The 19214-nt window shown below is 31.3% G+C and overlaps 1 protein-coding gene across 2 annotated transcripts; it reads left to right on the forward strand.

The window, feature by feature from the left end:
- The first annotated feature begins 7846 nt into the window (after window positions 1-7846).
- On the forward strand, window positions 7847-12596 carry LOC114260758 (putative glucose-6-phosphate 1-epimerase). Of its 2 annotated transcripts, none has more exons than XM_028200943.2 (9): window positions 7847-8081; window positions 8874-9239; window positions 9397-9471; window positions 10677-10733; window positions 10846-11009; window positions 11248-11382; window positions 11577-11679; window positions 11897-11996; window positions 12155-12596. In XM_028200943.2, exons 2-9 carry the CDS (start codon window positions 9129-9131, stop codon window positions 12361-12363), a joined length of 954 nt encoding a protein of 317 aa, XP_028056744.2. In that variant the 5' UTR covers window positions 7847-8081; window positions 8874-9128; the 3' UTR covers window positions 12364-12596. The 2 variants fall into 2 exon arrangements, with proteins under 2 accessions (XP_028056744.2, XP_028056745.2); XM_028200944.2 differs by having other exon boundaries at window positions 8073-8785.
- The last annotated feature ends 6618 nt before the right edge of the window (window positions 12597-19214 follow it).

The raw sequence follows: 19214 nt of genomic DNA on the forward strand, positions 1-19214 counted from the left end.
TTTGCTTTCTCGGTTACGGTGGCGGTGGCGATATCATCCTCTACTAGGATATGTTCATTGATTCGCTGCATTAAGGATTCCATGGTTATGGGCTGGTGCATCGTGAGTGAGTCTCGCATATGTCCCACTGGGAGACCTCGCTTATATTGGGCGATCGCTAGATTGGTGGGGCGATCATCTCATTATAGGTTTCTCAATACTTGGCATTGTATGCCTTCAAAGAACCTCCAGATTCCATCTTGACGCTCAGGAGATGGTCAACCTCCTTCGGTGTTTGAGTGTTGGTTTTGAATTTGGTGGCGAAGGCATCTGTTAGTTGTTGCCACCCCTTGATGCTCTCCTCCGGATGTCTTTCGAACCATTTTAGGCCTAGTTCTCCCAAACTTGCTAGGAATATGAGACACATCAAGGCGTCATTACGCCGGTGGCTAGCCATTACTTGCTGGTAATGACTCACATACATGTATGGATCCGTCTTGCCGTCGTATAGCGTGAACTTAGGTTGGTGGAATCCGACAAGGAGCAGCGTGCTTTCGATCTCTGGGGACAGTTAGCTCTCTGTCCATTGGTGCTGGGGCCATCATTCTAGGCGCTGGAATCTCTATTTCCTCATTGCAATGGATTTGAGGACTCATCCCTTGCAACGCCGGCAATCTTCGGGTCTCTATACGACTTGCTTGCTCTTGCAACACATCCCTTAGGTCCCCCGAACGGGCGAAGTAAGAGTAACTCCACGTCGTGGACAGACGTGAGGGACGGTAACTGTTGTCGCGAGTGTAAGATCTATCCACTGGTGGGTCGGAGTCTCTAACTCCATAGCTTCTTGTGATAGAGAGAGTAGACGTCCCATCTTGGCGACGACTGTCAGAGCGCCGGGGTGGAGTGCGCTCATTGTGGTTGCTCACTCCAGTAACACCCTTCCGCTTGATCTGGCGCTTCAGCATCTCCATTTTGGCCGCCATCTTTCGAATGAGGGCGTCCTAGTCTCTAAGTTTGTGCTCCAAGCGTTAAGCATGTGACTCTTCCCGTCGTCGGAGACCCTCTGGACTTTTAGAGTGTTCAGTGCTCCTTGCACGTTTGTCTCTTACACTTCTGGAAGAGGTTTCCAGGCCCGCCATGGTCGGAATAGCAGGAGGGCCATCCCTCCGTCGGACAAACTCTGGTGTGATACCGTCGACAACGAATAACGGCATCTCATCGTTGTTTGCCATGGATACAGTTGAAAAAGCTTAAAGGACAAGGTTTGTCTGTCAAAGTTTTCCTACAGACGGCGTCAATTGTACGGGGGTGAAATATTCTCTGTTCTCCGTACTACTTGAGCCTAAGCCTCACGTAACGTCGCTTAACTTGAAAACCAAAAGATAGTGAGCTGCTTGGCGATGTGCTGCCAGATAAACCGTTCAACGATCAAGTTAGCACACTTGGAGAAGGAGAAGAAGAAGAAGAAGAATAGAGAGCGCTCTAAAGAGAGTGAGTTGGGAATTCCTTCAGATTATTTACCTCTAATGCCCTCCATTCCTCATTTTCTAGACTGGCCATGCAACCTCAGAGATTGTGGGCGCACTACCTTTACTGTCTTTCTTTAGACAAGCGATTGTTACCTTTCTTACACGTGCAGAGACCAAAACCTCCAAACAGTGTTTGTCGAACTGCCAAACGGTATTGACGCATACCAATGGTGGATTTTCCCTCCTTTACCATTGGTCCAAGTGGCTTACGCAACCGGGCTATCACTTGGGAAAAACAAACATTACAATGACTGGGATAGCCGAACTATAATAAATCGGTCCATCTGAATTGACTAGTCATAGGGCGCGTGGCTTGACATCTCGGCCTTGCCTTGCTACCTCGTAGGACATCTCGGCCTAAATTTAGTCCGGTCTGTCCGTGGCTCGGCCCAACACATCAGTGCGGATCTAACTGAATATTAGGCCGAACCATAGCTCGGTTGAGCACCTACATGCCTCCACATTCTGGTCGACGGTCTGCTCGGCCTAACGTAATAGATCGGGAAGCCGCATCGGTTCAGTTCGGTCAGACACAAGGTCTGGCCCTCGCAAGGCCTAATACCATATCCCGCACTACCGTAACTTGGCCCTCTTATTCGGTGCAAATCTCCCTCTCATATATATATATATATATATATACGTGTTTGAAAATTGCAGTTATGAATTAAAATCGGATATAAAAGAAGGAATAGATACAAAAGAAGGATGATATAGGAATAAAGACGTTCATATCAAAAATCATATTTACTATATATAATAAGTCATATAATTTTTTTCCGAGATGGGATAATTGAAATTTAAAAAAAAAAAAAAACATAAAGAGATCCGCTTATCAAATTTGAGTAATACATTTCTGATCAAAAAATAAAACAAAACAAAACAAAACAAAACAAAAATTTGAGTAATACATTTATAATCTTTTTATAACGCATTTTACATAATATTTTATGTGACACAACTACAATTATTAAATATTAATATAAATCATCTTGGATTTATTATTATTATTATTTTTAGATAGGGTTGGATTTATTATATTAATAATTGTAATTGTACCAAATGAGATTATATTTTAAATGTAGTATTAAAATATAGTAAACATAATATTATTGATAATTTATACCTCAAAAAATGATAGATGCCATCTCAATATCTTTTTACAATGGATTGTAAGGCCTCGGTGTTTCACATTGGGAATGGAGGGGGAGTTCTTAGGCTATAAAAGCAAAAATTTGGACCCTTATATAGCATCGAGACCTTTTCCCAAGTGGTGAAATCCCTATTAGAACTCCTCAGTTAAGCGTGCTTAGGCTAGAGTAATTTTAGGATGGGTGACCCACTAGGAAGAACAAATCCATGTGGGCGTAGCCCAAAGCGGACAATATCGATGAGGTGTAAAAGGTCGGGGCATTACAAATGGTATCAGAATCGACTCTTCGAAGTACCGAGTGTGGGCTCCTAGCGTCTTTTGATGCATGTGGACGGATTTGCGAGTTGGCAGACTACTGCACGAGGACGTGCAGCCTTATGAGGGGTGGATTATAAGCCCCAGTGTCCCAAGTTTAAATAAGACTACCACACACATTTAATTTTGCTTTTAATAAAAAAAAGTCCTACTCATTTAGGGGTTGTTTGGAATGACCTAAATAAGTGTACTTTTTGTCTTTTTACGAAAAAATATACAAAAAAATAAAGAGATAATGTGATAATAAAAAAATAAAAAGATAGATTATTTTGAACTTCTCAAACTTCGCCTTAATGAGTCAATGAGTTTTGTGAGTAGATTGACAAATTTGAAGATTTAGACCTAGTTTTCAATGTTTGTTTTTCATTTGTAGTTTGTTTCACCACAAGTTATGACTGCAGGGGATGTCAATATGTCAATTGGTACAGCTTCTTTGAACATTGTCACAAAATTTAGATTTCAACTACAACCTATTTTTATTAGTTATTTATTTATTTTTCAATCAGTGGGAAATTAATTATAAATATGAGAGAATAAGTTGAATCTAACAACTATTACAATCTCATAACCAAACGGAAATAGTTAATTTTTGCCATTAACAAGAAATTGACCCTTTGACATCTTGATTAGAAGTATACAAAATTGACCAACTGAGATGATCCAATTAATTAAGCTCAAATGTCGTTCAATTTTTTTCTTTTTCTTTTTGCTATTTGTGTGTTGACTAACTCAGCTAAAAAAACGGTGAAATGAAAATAAAAGAAATTTTTTTGAAACACTAATGAATTCTAAAGCATTCTAACTATTTGTTGGCAAGTGGGTTTTGGATTATTTTTTTGGCTAAAATTTATAAAAAGATAAAATAGGCTAAAATAATTAATAAGATAAAATATCACATCAAATTCATAATCATTTCATTTTTTTTTTCACAAATATCACATTCAACTACAAAAAAAATCTAATCATCTTTCTAAATATAAAAAATTTAACCTACTAAAATAATTAAAAATTAAAATAATCTACTAAAATAATTAAAAATTAAAATAACTTATTAAAATTATTAACTTTCCAAACCAGGCCTAGTCCTGCCTAAAATCTTGACATTCAAGTTGGAAAATCTTGACTTCTAAAAAAACAATTTAGAAAAAATGACCCTAAATTTGATTGATGTACATCGTATTTGGAAAGCGTAATTCATGCGCAACCAAATGGATTAGAGGGAAAAGTCACATGTCCCAAAAAAGTGGCTGAAACATTAATATTAATCTAGGTTCGTTTCATATCTAATTTTTAAATCGATAATGCTACGTAACTTAAATTTTGTGGCTCAAAAGTGGCTCAAATGGTCAAAACGACGTCGTTTTGAGTACAGAACAACATAAAAATGGCCAAAACGACGTCGTTTTGGCCATTTGAGCCACTTTTGAGCCACAAAATTTGAGCTACGAGACATTTTCCTTTTTAAATTAACCTAACTAGAAATATAGGTTTAATTAGCATTATATGAGCATATCCGGTTTGTAGCCTAACCCATTTGTTATCCACTTCTTAGTTTGAGTCCACCGAAGCCTTCTTTTATGATTTTTTTTTTTTTTTTTTTTATATATAACCAGTATGTGTAACTGAGTTAATATTATATATTTTTATATTTAATATTTGTTATATAATAAAAAATGTGATTAAAATTTGATATCACAAAACATTTAAGGTTCGTTTGGCATTGACTTTTTTAGTCAACTTTTTTATATTGAGACTTTTTTAACTTGACTTTTTTAATCTTGTTTGGTTTTTATTACGAGACTTTTTAAAATTTTATGAGAGAAAAAATATAATGATTATAGATAAAAAATAATATTTTATTTTATTAACTTATATAATCTATTTTATCTTTTTATAATTATTTAGTTCCAAAATATTAGCCAAATCATGGCTTAATATCTTGAGCCGAGTGCACAAAGTGAATTTTTTTTTTTTTTTTTTTTTTTTTTTTTTTTTTTTGGGATTTCATACTGATCACATAATAAATGAAGAGTTAAAGATACGCCTTGTCAGTTTGATCACCCTCCTTACAAAAAATATTTCCTCATTTTTCATAGACTTTTATTTTTGGTGATTCAAAATGACAATCTCAGGAGTCGTCTGGTAATGATTTTTTTAGTTAATTTTTTAATTTTTATCTTTTACTTTTATACCTTAGAGATTGTTTTTGTTTGGTTGGTTTTTTTATTTGACTCTTTTAGCTTTGAAATGACAAATTTTTTTTATCCTTTTGTAAATTTTGATTTTTTAAACTTTTTTTTTGTCTTTTAGTGATTTTTTAGTCAAAGAGAAAAACCAAACCAGGACGTACTAATAGTTTCGACTAATTATTGTAGTAAAGGTTCTTTGGAAAGTGGGTTAATTTTTTGATTTTTTAACTTTGTGACTATTTTAGCTTCGGATTAAAATGTTTCGTTTGAGTAGAGTTTTTTTGACTTTTTATGAGAGAAAGAATATAATGATTATGAATTGAATGTGATATTTTGTTTTACTAAATTAAAAAATTTATTTTATAATTATTTTAGCCAAAAAATCTCAAATTTCAACTTCCTAAACGAGCACTAAATTTCACTTGATTAGGACTCACATTCTCAATAAGAAAAAAAATGAGACCTAAGACTTTATTTTAACAGTTTTGTTAACAAATTGTCGTGTGAAGAATAATGAGACACTTTTATTGTATACGTTGGTTAGATATTTTTGCCCACCCCAAGTTCAGTGCATAAAAATTATAAAATATTGTATACGTTGGTTAGAAAGTTTTGAGAGAAGAGAAAAGTGCATTGAGTATGAGTAAATTAATTTATTTTTTTATCATGTCATTCAAAGGGTGTGTAAGAGAAATTGTGAAAATAAATTATTTTTTATAAATTCAAATATCATTAAAAGATTTATATAATAAATAAATAAAAAATATAGAAATTAAATAAATATATTAAAAATATATAATTATTAAAATCAGCCCAAATTAATGTATCATTAAATATCATCAACCTTTCATATAGGTTGAGCATTTCTCAAAGTTCATATATGAAATTGGCCATTATGTTCGGTCTCATGACGTTTCCTATAAATTTTTTTTTGTTAATTTAAATTATTTATTTTATAAAATTTTCTATATATGTTATTTATATAAAAATTTAAAATTAATTTAATAATCGTAATTTTTAAAATTTGTTATTCTCAGTCTACTGTATTCTAAATATATTTTTTATGGGTAAATTATACTGACACCACCTGAGGTTTATGTTTATTGCAGTTCTCCTCTCACCTTTTGAAAATTACATCTTCCCCTTGAGGTTTAAAATTTCATTATAAATTCCCTCCCTTTAGCAATTTAATTTTTTTAAATACCAATTTTGCCCTTATTGGGTAAATTACATTGACACCCCTCACATTTTAAAAATTACAATCTCCTCCCTAAGGTTTAAAGTAGCATTACCAATTACCCCCTTGGTTAGTATTAGTTGGAAAAAAAATTCTTTGAAAAAAAATTATTTGAAAAAATTTTCGTTAGTAAAGTTTTTAAATTTTTGTTTAAAAACCAACGTAAACTCCTTTTTTGAATTTACGTTTTTTTCTCAAATTTACAAACTGAGACAACCATTTATAAACCAAAAAAATTATCAAATTTTTTATGACAATTTTTAAAATTTTTGTAAATATAAATTGAAAATTGAAAACGAAATGGTTACCAAACAGGTTTGATGGTAAAAATGTCATAAAACTAACAAATAATTAAATAAGTTACCAACGTAAGAAATGACTTATCAAAAGATTCTTCGGCTATGTATGGTTTGATTTTTAGATTTTTTTTAAATTAAAAATTAATTTGGTTAAGAAATAAAAAACAAAAAATAATTATCATTTAAGGGTAAAAAATAATTATCATTTTAACTTTTGGATATGTTATATACATACGTATGGCTGTTTCAATTTCAATTTTAATTCAATTTAAAAAAAATTATTTTTTATTTCTTAACCAATTTAATTTTTAATTTAAAAAAAAAATTCTAAAAATCAAACCATACATAGCCTAAGAATCTTTTGATAAGTCATTTCTTACGTTGGTAACTTATTTAATTATTTGTTAGTTTTACGATATTTTTACTATCAAGCCTGTTTGGTAACCATTTCGTTTTCAGTTTTCAATTTATATTTACAAAAATTTTAAAAACTGTTACAAAAGCTTGTTTGATAATTTTTTTGGTTTATAAATGGTTGTCTCAGTTTGTAAATTTAAGGAAAAAACGTAAATTCAAAAAATGAGCTTACGTTGGTTTTTAAACAGAAATTTAAAAAATTTACTAACAAAATTTTTTTTCAATTAATTTTTTTTCCAATTAATTTTTTTTCCAACTAATACTAACCGAAGTGATAATTGATAATGCTACTTTAAACCTTAGGAAGGGGATTGTAATTTTTTAAATGTGAGGGGAGTCAATGTAATTTACCCAATGAGAGCAAAATTGATATTTAAAAAAATTAAATTGCTGAAGGAGAAATCTGTAATGAAACTTTAAACCTCAGGGGAAAGATGTAATTTTCAAAAGATGAAAAAAAAATTGTAATAAACATAAATCTTAAGGAGCGTTAGTGTAATTTTTTTTTTTTATTTACCCTTATTATATATAGTTAGATTGTACCTTTAAAATTTTGATTTTTTAAAAAAATAAATTTTATATGAAAATATATTAATATAATTATGCATAATAATATATATATATATATATATATTTAGAACAAAATAAAGAGAGAATAGTCCCTTCCTATTTTTTTCATTTTACCAACTTTTTTGGATTTAAAAATGACATAATCGAGCTTTTCAAAATTTGACCGTTTGCACAACTTACATGAACTTCACGCATCTCCACGTCCTTGTTTTCCCAACTGACAAACAAAAAATCAATTTTTTTAGTATTTTTTTTCCCTCGTATACTTTCTCGCTCTTGTCTCTGCTCTCAAATCTCAACCTCCTTTAATTAATTGGTATTATTGATTATTAATTTCTTAAGCATACACTTTTGCTTCAAATTCACGGACATGCAGTGAATTCAGACCTGATTTCTGTATTTCTCTCTCTCTCTCTCTCTCTCTCTCTCTCTTTGTTTATTTGTTTATTTCAAATTCCATGTAGTTTTGTTGACTCAGCATTGTCTGCTCTCAGAACTGTTAATTCTTCCAAAATTTGAGATTTGAAGGCTCTGGTTGCTCTGTTTTTTGATGTCTTCAAATGGGTTCTGTCAGAGTTTGAGAAATTTAGACTTTGAGATAGAGTTTGTTTTTTGAAAGGTTTTCTTTTTGAGTTTTGAGGTTTGGATTCAAACTGGGGAACTGGGTTATCTTCTTTATTTTTATTTTTAAACTAGAGTTATTACTTATGGCTCTGTTCTCAGAACTGTTTAATTGTTCCAAATTTTTTAAATTTGAAGACCCTATTTGCTCTGTTTTTTGATGTCTTTGAATGGGTTTTGTCAGGGTTTGAGGAATTTAGACTTTGAAACAGAGTTTTCTCTTTAATTTGTTTATTTATTTATTTATTTTTTTGAGTTTTGAGATTTGGAGTCAAAATGGGCAACTGGGTTGTCTTCTTTTGATACAAAAAAAGAAAGTAAAAAAAAAAATTAGTATAATTTTCATGAAAGGAAAGTAAGGAGTGCGATTAAAGTTTTTCTTTTCACAAGTTTGTTTCTCTGTCTGTTACTACATTTGATTGTCTTTTTCTGTCGTGAAAAATGAAAAAAATTTCTTGGCATTTCTTAGTGGATTCCAGGTGGGAATTTTAGCATTTCTCTGCATTTGCCAAATGTCTGCATTTTGGACTTTTTTGGATAGTTTCACTGAATGGTAATTTCTCTTAGGTATTAATGTATTTGGGAAGGTTCCGGGTTGAGGGTTTTCTGGGTCTGGAGACTACTGAGGTGGGAGAAGATTGGGGAAAAAATTGAATTGCTAGATGGGTTTCTGAGTTTGATTCACAATATCACAAGTTTTTCACAAGAATTGTGATAGGAGTGGTTCAAATTGGTGTTGGTGTTCTTTGTGTTTGAGAAATTGACAGTTAGACTTGGAAGTTCTTTGGGAGTCTGTTTGGGTGAAGAGAAAGTAGACTAGAAATGGGACATTCTGATCCAATTTGGGATCATAAGGCTGCAACTGAATTGACAAAGGACTGGAATGGGATTGATCAAGTAGTGCTTCGGAGCCCACTAGGGGCTTCAGTGAAGGTGAGATCTCTTTCATCAAATGATGAATTAAGAATTTTGGAAGATTATAGAAAAACTCGTGCCGAATAGATGATGATTCTATTGTTTAATCTGTGCAGCTTGGTACATTAATTTCTTTTTGAATCGTTTATTGAATATTTCTTGATTGATGATCTAGGTTAGCTTGCACGGAGGTCAGGTCACTTCGTGGAGGAATGATCGAGGTGAAGAACTTCTATTCACTAGTAGCAAGGTATAGTTTTCTAATTGTTTCATTGTTGTTCTTGTGTGCTGTTTGTGTAAATTGAGTTCAACATCCACCAATGATTAAGATAAAGGTCGTACTCTCAATGTCAATGATGGGATTGGTGGCTCCAAATCTATAATTGATGGATAATTTCAAATTTGGAGTTAGAACAAAAAAGGTTATTGAAATAACCTACCAAAAACAAAGACAGTTGTTGATGGTAAAATATGGAAATTGTTGATGAAGTTTGGAAAGTGTTATTACTGATGCACAATTTAGAGTCAAAACATTGCAAGTAAAATGCATACATAAAAACGTAAGTTGCCCATGGGGTGCGAAAATGGTGTGCAGTTGCATTTATGAAGAATATGGCTTAATGTATGAATCTCAATGCAACCATCTTAATATCAAGATACATACAGATAGAATCTACATATAGATATCAGAACCAACTTAATTGTTATCATTAAGTGGAGTTTGTGGGTGATTTGAAATCGATGGTGTTATCATTTCTTAGAGAAAAAACCAAAATCCATAGGCAAAGTTGTAATGATGAACATGCTATATTTCATTAATAAAAAATAAAAAAAAAATCACAAAATGTTGCAACACAGTTGGGTCTTACACACTCCTCCAGACCAACATCCTCGCTCCACCACTGCTGGTGTCATTGAGTTTACCTTATGCTGGTTGGGGAGTTTATCACTTGTGTTGTGTGGCCTTTTTCATCTCCTTCACTGGATCATAAATAACTCTCAATAGTGGCCATACTTTGCCATCTAAAATGCATAGAACTTGTTACATGGGGTTACCAATTGAGGTAAAGTCCAGGAGTGTTTCAACTCTGAAGAATCATTGACGCAGAAATTTTTTTAAGAGGACTTTGCAATAAGCAAATTGATGGAGTAGCAAAGAAATCAAGCATGGAGAGATTTTAACTTGGAGAAGATGGTTAACTTTGAACTTTGGAGAAGACTCTTCTATATGGAGCTTCTACTTTGTAGTAATTGGAGTGCTTCAACTTAGAATGTCATGAAACAATACAAATTGACCAAAATTAGATTATCATGATGAGTTAATTTGAGAGGTTGCCCATCAGTTGACTATCTGGCATGTAATGATTTACTTGAACTTGTTGACTGGTTTTGCGTGCTATTATGCTATAGAAAAGAGTTTGGTTGACTTTTTTCTTTTTTTGGGATGCATTGTAGGCGATCTTTAAGCCTCCAAAAGCAATGCGGGGAGGAATCCCTATATGTTTCCCACAGGTCCGTCTTTTCAATTATTCCTCCGTGATTCTGACTAAATACTAGTATCGACTACTTTTATGTTTTATTTTCTTGGTTTGGTTTGAGTATTTTTATCGATGGGCTAGTGCAGTTTGGAAACTGTGGCTCACTTGAGCAACATGGATTGGCGAGGAACAAAATTTGGACCATTGATGAGAATCCTCCGCCTTTAGCCCCAAATGATTCTCATGGCAAATCCTTTGTTGACTTGCTGCTCAAACCATCTGAAGAAGATCTGAAGTGCTGGCCACATAGGTATAAGAAATTAGTTTGTAGAATCAAGATTACAATGCTTGATGACGATTTGATTGATCCCAATCGATTCCTGCCCATTGCACTGTATTGGTTTTATATATACATTTTCCCATCAAAATGATGATCTACATGTTTGATAGAGTTTGCCAAAAAAAAAAAAAAAAACTTATTTTGTAATGTCTAGGCGTACGTGTTCATGGTGTTTATCTGTCACTGATTAAATTTCTTATTTTGCCAGTTTTGAGTTGCGTCTTAGGGTTTCTCTAGCGGCAGATGGGAAATTAACATTGACATCCCGCATTAGAAACATCAATGGAAAGCCATTTAGTTTCTCATTTGCTTATCACACATATTTGTCTGTCTCCGACATAAGGTACGTGGTGTTCATAGCTGTATGGCTAACTCCATTTTTGTAAGAGGTCACTCTATAATTGCTGTCTACTAACTAACACATATTATGTTCCACCAACCCTTTAGCGGTTTTTTAAGTTTTTTCTTGAACAATATGGTTGGTTCAATTCAAGGAAAATAGTGTTGAAGTTACATGAACATGAATTGTATGTGCAGTGAAGTGAGGATAGAAGGGTTGGAAACGCTTGACTATCTCGACAACCTTTGGCAAAGAGAACGGTTTACAGAACAAGGAGACGCCATAACTTTTGAATCAGAGGTAAAAGCTTCTTTTTATTATTTGTGACAAAATTTGCTACAACATGATATTAAAATGAAGTGGTTTGGTTGTATTTCTTCATTATTTAAGGAAGGTGCTGGATTCATGATAAGTTAATGAATTCAGCTTGTGTTGCTTTGAAGAAAGAAAACAAAACGAGATTGAGTGCTTTTTGTATTTTTATTTTTATTTAATTTTTTTGATTCTTGTTTTGCAGGTTGATCGAGTTTATCTTAGTTCTCCGAATGTCATTGCAGTCCTTGATCATGAAAGGAAAAGAACATATGTAATAAGGAAGGAAGGGCTACCAGATGTCGGTAAGACTCCATTTTCATAATGTATGTTTTCATGAGAGAAAAAATAATAATAATTAAGATTTCTGATATTTTAAGAAACAAAGAAAAACACATTTTGCACTTTGGAGTACATTTCCCACCATTTTTGTTTTTTTGGTTTATTTTTGTTGTTTAAAAAGTGGTATGGAATCCGTGGGAGAAGAAATCAAAGGCGATGTTAGATATCGGGGACGAAGAGTACAAACAGATGATTTGCGTCGATGGCGCAGCGATTGAGAAACCGATCACTTTGAAGCCAGGCGAGGAATGGATGGGGTGTTTGGAGATCATGGTCGTGCCTTCAAGTTTTTGTAGTGAAGGTCTTGATTCCCTTAGCAAATATCTTTGAGGTATGGCCTCTTTGATGTAATAGTAGGTGGGTTGAGTTAAAAAAAAAAACTAGACTAGTTCTTGTTTTGTTTTTTTGGGAGAGCTTTGGACATTAGGGGTGAATGTCTAGTTTTAAAATGAATGTTAAGTACAGTTAATAGTTGTGTGAATGGGATTGTGAAAAACTGTGACTATGAAGATCATAATAGATAGATCCTGTAATGGAGTACAAAAGCCTTTATGTTTTTGCTAGTGTGCTTCTCTCTCTCTCTCTCTGTCTCTCTTTCTAAAAAAATGGAGTGATTTTCTGAAATCAAACCTTTCTTTGTGGTTTTGATTATATGTTTTGTATCTGTCTGTATCGTGTTGCATATCCGTATTTTTCTGATCTATTTTATATTAGCTTGTGATCTCATCTTCATCAGTAACTGTGCCAATAGCATTTGGTTATTGTAGGCAACTTATTTAACAGCATACACACTTTATGATTTTATTATTTACCTATATTATATATAAAGAGAACGCTTCTATTAATAGCATGACACTTTTTGCTAAATGAATTTTTATATATTTTTAAATTATCCAAAATACTCTTGTATAACTGACTCCTGACCCACCTCGAAAAACTCATCAAATTCATATTCAATTGAAACCAAGATTTGTATTTTATATAATTTAACAGAACATTCATTGGATGAACACGCATCACTATATCTATCATATGTTAAGGGTGTTACAGTATTAAAATGGGAAAATTTTAAACTACAATGGACTTTTCTTGAGGAGCAGATCAAGCCCACTATAAAGAATTAAAAGAATGTTTGGTGTAGCCCAACCCAACATTACAGGCCCAGACCAAGACAAGAAACCCAACATTCCACTCTGGAGAAAAAATTTCAATACAACATGTAAGGGAGATTCTATTTCAATCCAAAATTCAATTTAAATTTATAAATTTTAATTCTTATAATATCTTAATATGAATTTACTAATAAGGATAACTCATATTAAACCTTAAAATATTTTTTTTTCTTCATGGTATACAATAATCAGTTATTTCTATTTAAATCTATGTATCTTATTTCCCAAAACATCAAAGTTATTTCTTCTTCTTTTAAATCCTCCCTCCAAAACTCCAATCTACCTTACTAAAACTCACCATCATCATCAACATCATTGTTTTTTTATTATTTTGAAACCTTATACCCTAGAAGAAAGTTTAAACAAAATCAAATAATGGATGACAGTAATAATCAAAATAATTTTTTGAAACAACCCATAAAAAAGGAGGTAAGTATTCATATAAAGAGATTTCACAATTTTTGTAGAGCACCATTAATTATTTTCTATATCGTTTTTTTGGACAAAAATTAAAGGGTCCAATAGTTAGATTAACAATAACATAAACATATTATTGGTGTTGTTTTTATTTTATCATTTAAATAGTACATTATTTGAGAACTACTCTTTCTTGTTAGTGCCTGATACTGATATGCTTATAAGTTTAGTTTTTACTTTTCCACGAGCATTTTTGTGCATAATTTGTAATGTAAATTTTATTTCTGTATTGAAAAATTTATAATGCTTATGTAAAAGTTTAATTTTTTTCTATATTTAGAATACTTATGTGTTTATAAATTTGGTTTTTTTTTTTGTATTTAAGAATTATTCTCTGTTGAAATTTTTTTGAAATAATTTAGGCTGTGTTTGGTTGTGCTTTTGAAATGTGATTCTACATGCTAGTTTCAGCTCCATGTTTAGTAAGAGTTTTGGAATTAATTTTCCAAAACTCTACCGAAAGCTCTGTCCATTCTGCGCATTTCTTGTATTTTTTTTGGTCAGGGGAAGACCGCCCAGTCGTCCCTAGGGACTACCGCCCGGACGTCCTTGGGGACATCCACCCGGATGTCCTCTGTTGTACAGATTTTTTTTTTTTTTTTCGCAATTGATTTATATAATTCGGAAAAATATTTTCTGAAATTTTTTTTAATTTTTAATGTGTTTTAAAATAATTTTGAATTGTATGTTTAGTTAGGAGTTGTAAATTTTTATATCACATATCAAATATCACATCAACAATTCCCCACTCAAATCAAACCTCTTTTCCAAATTATTTTCAAAACTCTTTATCAAACAAATTTTCTACACTCAAATCATAATTTTACAACACACAAACTCAAAATACAACTCATACTCTTAAATCACATTTACAAAACACAATCAAACGCAACCTTAGTTTTTTTAATTTTTTTATTATTTATTATTTGAGTTTACCTTGAAGTTAATTTGAGAAAAATAATAGAATGTAACGAGAGTAAAATAAATTTTTTCAATAATTAAATAAAGTGTATTTAAGAAGTACGCAATATCTTTTAGGTGTAAATAGAATCCCCAACATGTAAGCACAGTAAACCTCCCTAGTGTACGTGGGCTTGCTTTGACAAGCTAACAAAAAGTTAGGTTAGCTTTTAACTTCTTTTTTTTTTTAGTTAAAAAAATTAATTTTTTTACCTAAGTCAACACTCAAAAATTTAATTATTTTTATTAAATATTGTTAGGATACACACAATAGAGCTCCAATAGGACAACTAATACAGCAGTCATTTTGTCTCATTTTTTATTGACTATATGCATTTAAAAAGCCTTAAAAATTAGGTAAATCAATTTTAAGGGCAAAAAATATTGTTGGAATGTACAACACGCAAAGTGATTAGGTAAAATACTGACTGTATTATAAAATCAAAAAAAATAAAGAATGAAAAATCACAATAAAAGAGGAAATAAAATATTATATATGTATATAATTTTTCAATATCTTCATTATCATGCAAACTCCTCTATTTATAAATGATAAAACGTTCACTATACACTGCTATTTATCATACCATGTGATTTACCACATGGCATACCACACTTTTCACATGAAAAAACTTTCATCTATATTTTTACTTTGGCCAAAAACTCATTAGAATTTCAATTACATCTTTTTTGATGATTATCTAAATATTTCACAACATAATGTATATTTATTAGACAAAACAATTATTAATGTTGAACTTGGCCTAAGTGAAAGTTATGTTTAAATTTATAATTATTTTTTTCACTACAATTCTTTTTTTTTTAGGAGTGTTTGTGATATACAAGAGAGTGTAATTAATGTTAAATCATGTAGCTATTGAGATTGTCTTCTTTCGAATTAATAATTATCATTTTCATTGTCTTTTATATAATAATTTATAGTGAGCTTGGAAAAAAAATTTGTGTAGTCTTATTTAAAGTCTTTCCAAAAAATAAAGCAAGTTTTCTTGGAACAAAAACCAAAACATGGAATTTGTTTTATTCTTATTTTTGTTACCTTTGAACATTATTAAGATGGACTTTTTCAAACATGGATAATGGCGGACCAATAATAAAATACGGCTTATTTTTTAGAAATTGATTAAAAGTCACTTTCTAACTTTTAATCCACTTTCTTCGCTCATAAAAAAGTTAAAAAATAACTTTTAACTATATTTTCAAACACCCTTACACAAGAGGGTAAACTTAAATTTTTTAAAAATATATCTTAATTTTAACTTATTTACATAATGAGATGTCATAAAAAAAAATTTAACAAATGAACATTAATTGAAATCAAGTAAATTAGTTGTGGTGATGACATTTTTGTTAATAAAAAATATTTTGATGAGTGTTTTGTTTTTAAACTAAAAAAACTCTAAATTCACTTATATCATGTTGTGCAACTTTCATTTTTGGATAAATTACAAACACATTCCTGAGATTTGATTAAAATAATCATCAGCTCTTGTAATTTTGAAAATTACATTCCACCTCCTGAGGCTCCTAATTCCATAATAAATTCTCCTTTTATTAATAAATTATAAAGTCAATTAACAGTTTTTAATGATATTAGAAATATATTTCAATTAATAATTTAGATAATTTTATTATTGTATAGGAGAATAATTATGAATTTCAATTTTTTAATTAATTCTGTTAAATAATCACAAGAGACAATTTACACATCAAGCAAATCTCAAAAAATATATTTATAATTTACCTTTTATTTTTTATGACCTTACTCTTTTTGTTAGGGCTAGGGAAACGTAGAGGTGACTTGTCCAATTCATCAAAATTGATTTTACAATAATGATACGGAGCTCTAATTCAAGAGCTCTAGACAAAGCTCTAGTGAGTTGGTAGGCCACACAGGACAATTGTCCGGACAGACGATCGGTCGACGTCCCAATGGACGATCGACAATGCAAGCATTTTTCATCATAGAGCTCCTTTTAGAGCTCTTGTCTTAGAGCCACCAAACATTTTCTTTCATTTTAAATGGACACTTTTTTGATATAATAGGTGGACATGTCCATCTAGCAATTTTAAAAAAGTCAATTTTGATTGGGCAACAAATATTCAAATTTTAATTGGAGAACCTCGACCCAACTGCATAGAATTATAAATTCTTCATAAATATTGATAAATGTACATGTTATTTTATTTGTTCAATAAATAAATTATTATTGAAACTTAAAAGCATTGCTTTTCACTTTCCACAAAAACAAAACTTTCGCTCAATACTCAATTAAAAATAAATAAGATTTATTAATTAGGATTATTTTAGGTATAATTTATAAATTAATTTTTTTACTTATTACGAAAAAAACATATAGAAAAGTAAAAATAATATGACATAACAAGTAATTTAGCAAAATGTAAGATTTGTTCAATCCACTTTTTTTTTATCTGCATCGATGTGCCTAACTTGCCCAATCAATTTTGAAATCATGAATTGTTGGCTACATAGCACATAAGGGTGTGCGTGGTGTGGTTTGGGTGATTTAAGAGTACAGTTACACACCGAACGGTAGATTGACGGATTGGCAAATCGTGATTTGAACAATTTTGGACAGATTGACAGATTGAAAAATATTTTAACTAATTATCAAACATTTATATATTACATAACACTAATTTAAATAATATTATATATATATATATATATAACACAATCTAATTTTAAATAATATGTTTCATATATATAACTACTAATTTGTAATAAATTTTACATTTTAAATCTCTCTCACACTCATTTTACTTTAATATTTCATTGGAAGTTAAAAAATATATATGTATTAACTATAACGAAACGGAACAATTTAAAAGACATATTATAAATTTTAAAATTTAATCTATGATTAACAGATAAAACGATACAAATTAATATGAATTGATATGATTTTAACAAATTAAATGATATTTTACACAATGATAATAGTACATATGTTCTCACATTTTTTTTTTTTTTTTTTGAACGTAAGTAAATTAGAGTTCGTTTGGCATGAAGGTTTGTGTTAAACAGGAAGGCAACCCAAGAGAGGGGTTGAATTGGGTAATTAAAAATTTAATTTAAAAAGGGTTTCAAAAGATCTTATGTAATTAAATGCAGCAGATAATCAAATGATTAACAGAAAGTAAAGAGAATAGGAAAGAAGAACTTAACACAGAGATTTATAGTGGTTCGGTTCACCGGCCTACGTCCACTCCTCAAGAATTCTCCTTGAGAATTTCTTCACTATGAATCGATATACCACCAAGCTCTTCCAACCTGAGGTGTGTTACAAAAGGACTTACTTCAATCTGTTGAGGACCTCACCCAACAAAACGCCTCACTCTACAAATGTTTCACTCAGAAACTAAGAAACTAGAGGAAGAGGTTCAACTGTCCTCTTTTACAAAAACTATCTCTCAAAAGATGGATTAAGAAAGTGTAATGTAATAACCCGACCCTTATATTTGTTTCTGGTATATTTTTAGTCCTTTATTCTGTGCACCTAATTGCTTACTGTGAAATGCAGTGTGAAATGAGGTTAAGTAAATAGGACGTATGAATATTGGTTTATATCTGTTTAATAAGGAAGTATCTGTCACATTTAAAGTGTTAAATCAGAAATTGAGGGCCTTAGAGGCTTGATAATCCAAACTGATTGCATAATTGGAATCAGCATAATTTTTAAGTAATAACGAGCTTTTCTGTGAAATTTCAATTTGGGATGATTAAACGATTGATTTTTGTCCTATTTTCCCCTTATGGATATATATATATATATATATATATATATATATGTGTGTGTGTGTGTGTGTGTGTGTGTGTGTGTGTGTGTGTGTTCTTTGATCAAAAAGTTCTTAACTCAAACATTGGAAGGGAAAAGGTTAGAGAGGGTTGAGAGAAAGTTCAAGAAGAGGATTGGGAATTTAGTGAGGATTATTTGAGCTCAAGGTATGTAATTCATGCTTTTGTTAAGTTCTCATGACAAAGGAGTAAGAAATTCTCTCAAATACTTAAGTGGAAGTTATAATTAAAGAATCAAGGGTGTGTGTGATCTTGTGTAGTTGTATTGGTGAATGAATTGGTAATCTCAAGCTTGAAATCTCCTCTTTCTTCTTTTGATTTTACTTCTTGTGTAATGTATATTTGCATACTTAATTGATTATCAACTATGGTTATGTATATCTAGTTTATGAAGGGATTAAGTTATGTTGGGTTGTGAACTTCAAAAAATTACAAATTTAAATCATAAGTTAGAGTACATGTGTATTGGAGGATCCCATTAATATGTTTTAGACCATATTTTAGCAATCAAGAGAGCTATGTTGAGCCTTGTAAACATTCACTAAAAGGTGGGATTTTGAGGGAAGTTTCGGATTGTTTTGAGCAGAATCGCCGCACATGCGGGGGTCATGGCCGCACGTGCAGGGAAAATGGTGAATTTTGGTGTTGAACACTGCTAAAAAGGCACGTGCGGGGCATCACTACCGCACGTGCGGGAGTCCTTGCCGCACGTGTGGGGCTCACAGCTGCACGTG

Source organism: Camellia sinensis, chromosome 2, assembly GCF_055761805.1.
Source record: "Camellia sinensis isolate YWXY chromosome 2, ASM5576180v1, whole genome shotgun sequence".
Lineage (NCBI taxonomy): Eukaryota > Viridiplantae > Streptophyta > Magnoliopsida > Ericales > Theaceae > Camellia > Camellia sinensis.